Source organism: Mandrillus leucophaeus, unplaced genomic scaffold, assembly GCF_000951045.1.
Source record: "Mandrillus leucophaeus isolate KB7577 unplaced genomic scaffold, Mleu.le_1.0 Scaffold129, whole genome shotgun sequence".
NCBI lineage: Eukaryota > Metazoa > Chordata > Mammalia > Primates > Cercopithecidae > Mandrillus > Mandrillus leucophaeus.
The window spans coordinates 248,043-256,778 of NW_012101243.1; the positions used below are offsets into that span (position 1 = coordinate 248,043).

Here is an 8,736-nt window from a genome sequence, read left to right on the forward strand (position 1 = left end):
TGGAGTGCAGTGGCGCGATCTTGGCTCACTGCAAGCTCCGCCTCCCGGGTTCACGCCATTCTCCTGCCTCAGCCTCCAGAGTAGCTGGCACCCACCACCACGCCTGGCTAATTTTTGTATTTTCAGTAGAGACGGGGTTTCACCATGTTAGCCAGGATGATCTCGATCTTCTGACCTCGTGATCTGCCTGCCTCGGCCTCCCAAAGTGCTGGCATTACAGGTGTGAGCCACCGCGCCTGGCCAGCTGACCCCTTTCTTTCAATGAAATGATACCTGGCAGCCCAGTGCACAAATCTGCCTAAGACAGGCCCACTGTGGGGTCAGCCTCTCTACGTTCAGACACAGTGGTAGACCTGCTTTGTGCTTCAGTTTCCCTGTTGAACGGACTAAGTAATGGCAACTATTCTCTAAGGTGGACACCACGCGTCTCACTACACAGGACGGGCCCTGTAAATGACTGGCAGAGCCTGCCTGGCCCCATCCATCTCACCCCGTCCCTGTCCCAGCTCACCCAGCGAGGCCAGCATGTCATGCAGGTCCTCCTTGTCAATGAAGCCATCACGGTTCTGGTCAATCATGTTGAAAGCCTCCTTAAACTCCTGGATCTGGGACTGGTCAAACATTGCGAAGACATTGGATGTGGCCCGCTGTGGCCGCTTCTTGGTGGTCTTGGCTTTGGCCCGCTTGCTGGACATCTTGGCTTCTGGTGGGTGGGGCTTCTCTGCAGGAAGGGGTGGGGGTCGGGTGGCCCTATGACTCTGGGCCAGGGAAACTTCCTGCCTCCTCCAGACCGGCTTTTAGCACTTGGGCCTGGCATTCAAGGCTACCCACGGATTTGGGGCTCCCACCAGCCAGTTCTTCACAAAAGCAGACAAGTGTGGGCTGTGCGATTCTGAACAACTTCCTCTGCCTCTCTGAGCCTGAGAGTCTTCATCTGGGACTTGGGACATGAGGAGTGCCCAGCAGTAGGGATTAACTGACCCAGTGCCGGAGAGTTCCTGGAACAGTGCCGGGCATGGAGTCAGCTATTTTGGCTGTGACTGTTTGGGTAAAACACTTAGGATTGGGCTTGGTGCCAACCGTTACCATGCTTTTTATCTCCTTTAATCCTTAATAGCATTTACACTGTCCGTCTCTCTTTCTATGTGACAAGGTGGGTCCACTCGTGGGAGTCAGTGAGGGCTCTCCTGGGCTGCCATCCAGGCTCCCTGGGCCAGCAGGAAGGAGCTGGATCAGCAGTCCTGCATTCCTGCCGTTCCTTACCCTCCCACTCCATCCCTCCACTGCCCGCCTGACGTTCTAGGAGGCTCTGGGCAGTCAAACCCCTGCCTGCCCACCTCAGGGAGCTCGACCAGCCCCCCAGTGGGGAGTGGTCATAGCCTGATCCTGGGTCCCACTGCTTGTTCTCACTCCCCAGTGCTTATCAGGAAGTGAGGCTTGCTTGGGCTGAGAACCCCAGCTTCTTCACTCTTGCTTAGACCTGGCTTCTTAGCTTCCAGCCGGCCTCTTCTGTCCCGTACAGACGCCGACCCACACCTGTCACTCTGAAGCCCTCGAAGGTTCCTGCCGTCCCTCAGAGCAAGTCTGGGTCCCTCATCCTGGCATTCAAGGCCCTGTGTGAGTCCCACTTGTGACCCACAATCCTGCCCTCCGGACTTCTGTGGTTCACTGGACACTCCAGGCTTTCCTCTGTGGTCCCTCCTCCCCTGTGCTCTTTCTTCTCCAGCCCAGTTCTTGAGACCCCCACCTCCTGGGGAGCTGTTCTCTGCACGCTTGCTTCCACAGTAAACAGTTAAAGATCTCCCTCCCTTGTGGGCCAGCATAGATCCCCCAGTTTACGCCAATCCCAGGCCATAGTGGGGCTAACAGATGCTTGTTTGACGAATGACTATATGAAGGCAACTACGGCCAGTCTGCTGCTTCCACTGTACAGATGGGAAGACTGAGGCCAGGCCTGGGACTCTTTCCCTGAATGCTTGTCACGGCTTGTGGGGATATGTGCCTGAAGAGCCAGTGCCTCTTTCCCTCGGCTGGGGCAGTGTACCTGGCTAAGGTTCCAGGACTGTGGCCCTTCTTTCCTCTGCCCGAACCCTCCGGCCCAGGGCCTCCAGGAACCCTGCTCTGCCTGTTGTTCACCCTAGGCTGTGTAGTTGCAACTTGAGCTGTTTCCAGGCCTTCCTCCCATGACTCTGTTCCAGTCATTCTCGGTCCTTGGCCTTTGAGATCATCAACCCTGGACCGGGATCCTGGCCAGCCCCAGCTGGTCCCCAGGGCCATCACTGCCTGTAGTCATGAGACAGTAGCTGCCTGTGTCCCAGGGACCAACACACCCAACCCTCAGTGTTTCTTGCATGGTTCAGGAAGGTAGACAGAAGTCCTTCTTGCCCATGACCTGGATGGGAGTGCCATTGTACCCAGATGCCGGCCCCCTCCTCTCCCATGGTTTGGAGGGGCCTATTCCTTGCCTGAGTCTAGTGTTCTCGGGAACTTTGACTCCTGGCGCCCACAGAAGGCTGCATGCAGAGGGGCAGTGCACTGTGCCCAACAGAGGCTGTGATGGCCATCACTGTCCCTACCACACTCCATGAAGCTCCAGGGCAGGCATGGCCAGGCCATCCACAGCTGGGTCTGAGCCCAGCTGGGCCCGTCTGCCTTCATGGCCACCCGGTCTGCACTCTCTGCCATGGTGTGACTGGGGGCACTGTGCTTACGGGCTTGCACAAGGCCGCCATGTCCACCCCAGCAATCGTGGGAAGTGGGCAGAGGCAGGGGTGCCCCCCATGGTGCAGCTAGAAAAACAGGCCCCAGAAGGGGAATGGAGTGCCCATGAGAGGGGGAGGGGCCACCTGGAAGCCAGGATTCCTGGGCTAGGTTTGGGTCTGTGGGGAGCAAACTTGGCTCATGGTGCCCTCGAGGCTTGAATAAAACAGGGAGCACTGGTCCTCAGGCGGGCCTGGGGCAGCGGAGCAGGAAAGGGCTCTGTGTGTCCAGAGGCACCTTCTAGAACTGGTGGAGGGGTGAGGGGCAGGCATGGGTGGGGCCTTTAGTTTTGGGGCCATCGCTTCCCCGTTCAGGGGCCCTAGACCCCAGGGATCAGCAATGATGCTTGGCCTGGCTGTGACTATATACCATGTCCCCCATCCTGGTGTCCAGATTCCCAGCATAACAGAAAAGGCCAGGCTGAAGCAGCACAGGGCAGTGCCCCCATGACCTCCAGCCCCTGGGGCTGGGCAGGCTAGATGCCTGCCTCTCGAGTGCACCTCATCTGAGGCTCCTCCTTAGAGCAGCTGGAGGGCTGGGAAGAGCAGGTATGGGGTTCTCCCAGGCCCAAGTCCTCGTCCTGCCCCCTAGAGGTGAGTCCATCAGGGCCCTCGGCAGACCTTCCCCACCCACAGGCGAGATGACCCAGAGAGGGGAAGCCTGGGTCCCTGCATACATCACTGGCTGTGCCCTGGTCTCCGTCCCTCTCTCCTGGCCCAGGGTGTGGAGATGGGAGATGGGGAGGGGACACGGATGCTGTGGGGGCATGGAGTCCCACAGGGCTGTTTCTCCATCTGTGACACACATGCCTTTACTGGGTCTGGGGTACTGGCGACGGCAACCCCCCTCCCCGGCAGCCTTGCACCCAGGCTTCCCGGCCCCCCCGCAGCTCTGGCCTTGGCGTCTCTAGCTCCTCAGCAAAGGGGCCGGGACTGGACGACGGCCTTCCCTTGCTGCAGGACCACTGCTTCCCAGAGGCCAGAGCAGTCTTCCTGCTGCCCCGCCCCTGGCCAGAGTCCCTGTCGGCCCCTAACAAACTCGCTGCCCCAGCTCACCCCGCGATCTGTGCCCAACAGACCCTACCACATCCCAGTCCGTGGGGCCCGCCTCTGTCTCCCGTGACAGCCGGGTTGGGCCCGGGCCACCTTTCATCTCCAACCCTGGGCAATCAGGCCCATTCTCAAGACCCCTGGGCCCCGGCTCCCACCTGGTGCGGAGAAGGCGCTCGGGCTCGCTGGGTGCGTGGAACTGGGCCGGCCGTCGGGTCGGGACTCTAGGCGGGGGCGGGGCGTGGCGGCCGGGCCTTACAAGGCAGAAGAATGTGCACGGGGCGGGGCCGCGGGGCGGGGTGGAGGGGCCCTCCGCTGCCGTCCGGCCTTATTTGGCCTCGGCCCACGGGCTGGCAGGCCTGGGCGCTCTAGGGTGAGCCCCCCCTTCCTTGCTGTGCCAGCCCTGGCTGCACAGAGGGCCTTGTAGGGAGGGGAGGTGATGGGGTGAGCAGGCAATGGGAGTAGGGGAGTGGGAGTTTGCTCTGGGCTGCCCCTTCCCCTCAAGCGCAAGCGGAACGTCCAGCGCCGCTTCCCCAGAGGCCTCCCGCTTGTGTGGGCTGTGGGAGCCGTGGGAGCCGTGGGAGCGCAGCCGTGGGAACGGCTCTCGGCGGGGGGAGGGCAGAGACGGTGGGTGAGAGAGTCCCCAGGGACCCCGATGCCTGATGACTCGCTCTGTCCACATCAGCGGCCGCCCACCAGAGCGGGACCGAAGGACCCACTCGGGAAGCACTGGTTTCGTGGAGGGAAATACCATGAACAAGTAGCTCAGCGGCCTAGGGCCTCGAAGGAGCGGGGACTCGAAGGAGTTGGGGGCGCGTGGGCTGTTCTGCAGGGTGCTGTGGGCAGTGACATTGGGCAGACAGGAGGTGCGGGGGTGAGGGCTCCTGGGCTCAGGGTCGCCAGCAGCAGGAGGCCAGGAGGATGGGAGCGGGAGCCGGAGGGGCTGAGAAGGAGCAGGGACCCCTCGGTGGCTCCCCATAGGCCACGTGGGGTGTCGGAGGGTTCTGAGCAAGGAGTGACGACCTGGCTTGGGTTTTGACGGAATACTTTTGGGTGATGTGTTGAAAATAGCGCAGCGAGGAAGGAGCAAGGTGATGCGGACTAGCGGGGAGGCCGAGGGACGAGTGCAGAAACTGTTTCCGAGGTGCAGCCGGGAGGATCTGCGGGTGAATTGGAATGGGTGTGAAAGAGAAGGGTCAGGGTGGACCCTGAGAGTTTTGATCTGAGCGACCAGAAAGATAGAGCTGCCATTTTCTAAGATGGGTTTGCTATGTGGAGCAGTTTAGGGATAAGAAACTCTACTTTGGACAAATTAATTTTAAAAAACTTTATTTTGAAATGATTTCAGACTTAGGATAAAGTTAGAAGAACTGTGCAAAGAACCTGTATACCTTCATCTGGATTCTCCATTTGTTACCATTGGGTTTTATCATATTTTCTTCTTGCTTTCCATATACATATACATATATATAATACATATACATACATTTATATTTATTTATTCCCACCCCCAACCATTTGAGAGTTTCTTCCATACATATGTCCTGTTATCTCTACGTGTTTCAGTGAGTACTTCCTAAAAAGGAGATTCTCTTAAATAAGCCTAGTACAATGATAAAAGTCAGGACAGTTTTCACATTGATTTAATGACCTAATTCACAGTCCATATTCAGGTCGTGCCGGTTATCGCAATAGTGTCCTTTAGAGGAATTTTTTCTGGTCCAAGAGCCAAAGTAAGATCATTTGTCATCACGTTTCTTTAGTATCCCTGTTTTAAATTTTATTTTTTGATTGTGGTAAAATATACATAACATAAAATTACCGTTTTCAGTGTTTTTAAGTGTACAGTTTGGTGACATTAAGTGCAGTCACTTTGTTGTGTAACCATCACCACCATCCATCTCCAGAGCGCTTTCATCTTCCCCAGCCGAAACTCCTTGCCAGTTAAACACTAACTCCACCTTGCCCCCTTCTCCTGGCCCTGGCAGCCATCACTCATCTCTGTTTTCTGTGAGTTTCTCTACTCATTGGAGTCTCATATAAGTGGAATCATATAGCATTTGACCTTTTGTCGCTGGCTTATTTCACCCAGCATAATGTTCTCAAGCTCCAGGTTCATCCATGTTTAGCGTTTATCAGAATTTCTTTTTGGGGGTGGGGGGTTGAGATAGGGCCTCACTCTGTTGCCCTGGGTGGCATGCAGTGGCACAATTATAGCTCACTGCAGCCTTGACCTCCTGGGCTCAAGCAGTCCCCCTGCCTCGACCCCCTCAAGTAGCTAGGGCTGCAGGCATGCGCCAGCACACCCAGCTAAGTTTTCTACTTTTGTAGAAACAGGGTCTCCCTGTGTTGCCCAGCCCGGTCTCAAACCTCTAGCCTCCAGCAGTCCTCCCACCTGGACCTCCCAAAGTGCTAGGATTATAGGCCTGAGCCACTGCGCTTGGCCCCGGCTAATTTTTAAAAAATTCTTTTTGTAGAAATGGGGTCTTGCCATGTTGCCCAGGCTCTCGTCCTTTTTAAGGCTGAATAATACTCCATTGTATGCATATTTTGTTTATCCATTCTACATGGATGGACACTGGTTGCTTCCACTTTTTGGCGATTCTGAATAATGCTTCTGTGAACGTGGGTCTCTTCAAGTTCCTGCTGTTGCTTTTTTAACCTGACATTGTGAACATATAAGTCTCTGTTTTCAATTCTTTTGGGTATATGCCCAGAAATGGAATTGCTGGATCAAATGGTGGTTCTATTTTTAACATCCCGAGGAACTGCAATAACTGTTTTCTGTAGTGGCTGTACCATTTTCAATTCCTATCAACAGTGTACAAGGGGCTTGGTGTGGTTGCTCTTGCCTGTGTAATCCCAGCACTTTGGGAGGCCTAGGTAGGCGGATCACTTGATACCAGGAATTTGAGACCAGCCTGGCTAGCATGGTGAAACCCCATTCTCTATAAAAAGTACCAAAATTAGCCAGGTGTGGTTGTACATGCCTGTAATCCCAGCTACTCGGGAGGCTCAGGCAGGAGACTCACTTGAACCCGGGAGGCAGAGAGGTTGCAGTGAGCTGAGATCGTGTCGCTGCACTCCAGCCTGGTGGACAGAGTGAGACTCGAAAAAAAAAAAAAAAAATCTTTGCCTATGTAAAAGAGCTGTTTTTTTGTTTGTTTTGTTTTGTTTTGTTTTTTAAGATTCTAGGTGTTTTAAAAATATATTTTGGATATTAATCCCTTGATATGATTTGCAAATATTTTTCTTGTTCTACAGGTTTTCCGTATTTTAAAGAAAATCCTAAATTGTTATCTTTTATAAACCATAAAATTCACCTATGAAATGTACAGTTCAATGGATTTAGTGTATCTACAAAGCTATGTAATCAGCACTACTGTGTAATTCCAGAACATTTTAGTAAGTAATCGCCCAAAGAAACTGTGTACCTGTTAGCAGTCATTTCTCATTCTCCTCTCATCCCAGCCCCTGGAGACTATGGATCTACTTTCCCTCTCTATCAGCTTGTTTACTGTAGAAACCTGTTTTTGTGTTTTGAGATGGAGTCTTGCCCTGTCACCCAGATAGGAGTGCACGGGGCTCACTGCAACCTCCGCCTCTTGAGTTCAAGTGATTTTCCTGCCTCAGCCGCCCTAGTAGCTGGGATTACAGGCACCCGCTACCACACCCAGCTAATTTTTGTATTTTTAGTAGAGATGGGTTTTCACCATGTTGTCCAGGCTGGTCTCGAAATCCTGACCTCAAGTGATCTGCCTGCCTCAGCCTCCCAGAGTGCTGGAATTACAGGCATGAACCACCGCGCCTGGCCAGCTTGTTTCCTCTAGAAACTCAAACAAATGCAGTCATACAATGTCTGGCTTCTTTCACTTAGCATAATGTTTTCAGGGTCCATCCGTGTTGTAGAATGTCCCAGTACCTCAGTCTTTTTCATTGCCAAATAGTATTCTGTTGTATGGCTATATGCTACATTTTGTTTTTGCATTTGTCAGTTGATAGACATTTGGGTTGTTTCTACTTTTTGCCCATTATGAATATGGTGCCGTGACCATTAATCTGCAAGTTTATGTGTGGATATACGTTTTCACTTTCTCAGGTATATAAGAGTGGAACTGCTGGGTCTTATGGTAACGCCTCTATGTTTAACCTTTTAAGGAACTTCCAAACTATTTTGCACAATGTTGTACCATTTTGAATTCCCACCGGCAGTGTATGGTTCCAGTTTCTCTACTTCTTCACTAATACTCGTCTGTCTTTGTATTAGAGCCAGGGTCTCACCACGTTACCCCAGGCTGGACTTGAACTCCTGGGCTTGGCAATCCTTCCACCTCAGCCTCCCAGGTAGCTGGGACTACAGCTACCGGGCCCTGCTTGTCTTTTTAATTCTAGTCATCCTATCAGGTGTGAAGTGGTATCTCATTGTGGTTTTGATTTGCATTTGTCTAGTGACTGAAGATGTTGAGCATTTTTCACATGCTTATCGTTGGAGATTTGTGTGTCTTCTTCAGAGAAGTGTCTGTTTAGGCTGGCCGTGGTGGCTCACGCCTGTAGTCCCAGCACTTTGGGAGGCTGAGGCGGGCAGATCACCTGAGGTCAGGAGTTTGAGACCAGCCTGGCAAACATGGCGCAAAACCCTGTCTCTACTAAAAATACAAAAGTTAGCTGGGGGTGGTGGTGGGTGCCTGTAGTCTCAGCTACTCGGGAGGCTGAGGCACAAGAATCACTTGAACTCGGGAGGCGGAGTTTGCAGTGAGCCAAGATCTTGCCACTGCACTCTATCTTGGGCAACAGAGTGAGACTCTGTCTCAAAAAAAAAAAATCTGTCTTTTGATTTTGAGCTATAGAAATTCTTTATATATCCCGGCTATTGTACCCTTATCAGATACATGAGTTGGAAATATTTTCTCATATTATATGGGTTATC

The 8,736-nt window shown here is 53.2% G+C and overlaps 1 protein-coding gene across 11 annotated transcripts in view; it reads right to left on the reverse strand.

Annotated features, from left to right (window-relative positions):
• Positions 1-4,040, reverse strand: part of MYL9 (myosin, light chain 9, regulatory) — an 11,553-nt gene extending 7,513 nt beyond the window's left edge. For 2 of the 11 annotated variants that reach the window (XR_001005177.1, XM_011972355.1), the window contains exons 1-2: positions 3,968-4,040; positions 512-721 (exon numbers count right to left, since the gene is read on the reverse strand). Coding sequence is in view for 5 of the 11 variants with exons in the window: in XM_011972355.1 (XP_011827745.1) it covers positions 512-695 (184 nt within the window). In the remaining 6 variants the exon portion in view is untranslated. Of the gene's footprint in view, positions 1-511; positions 722-910; positions 999-2,494; positions 2,497-3,815; positions 3,915-3,955 lie in introns of those variants that run through there. The other 9 variants (XR_001005176.1, XM_011972352.1, XM_011972350.1 and 6 more) reach the window with 8 other exon arrangements.
• Positions 4,041-8,736: the final 4,696 nt, after the last annotated feature.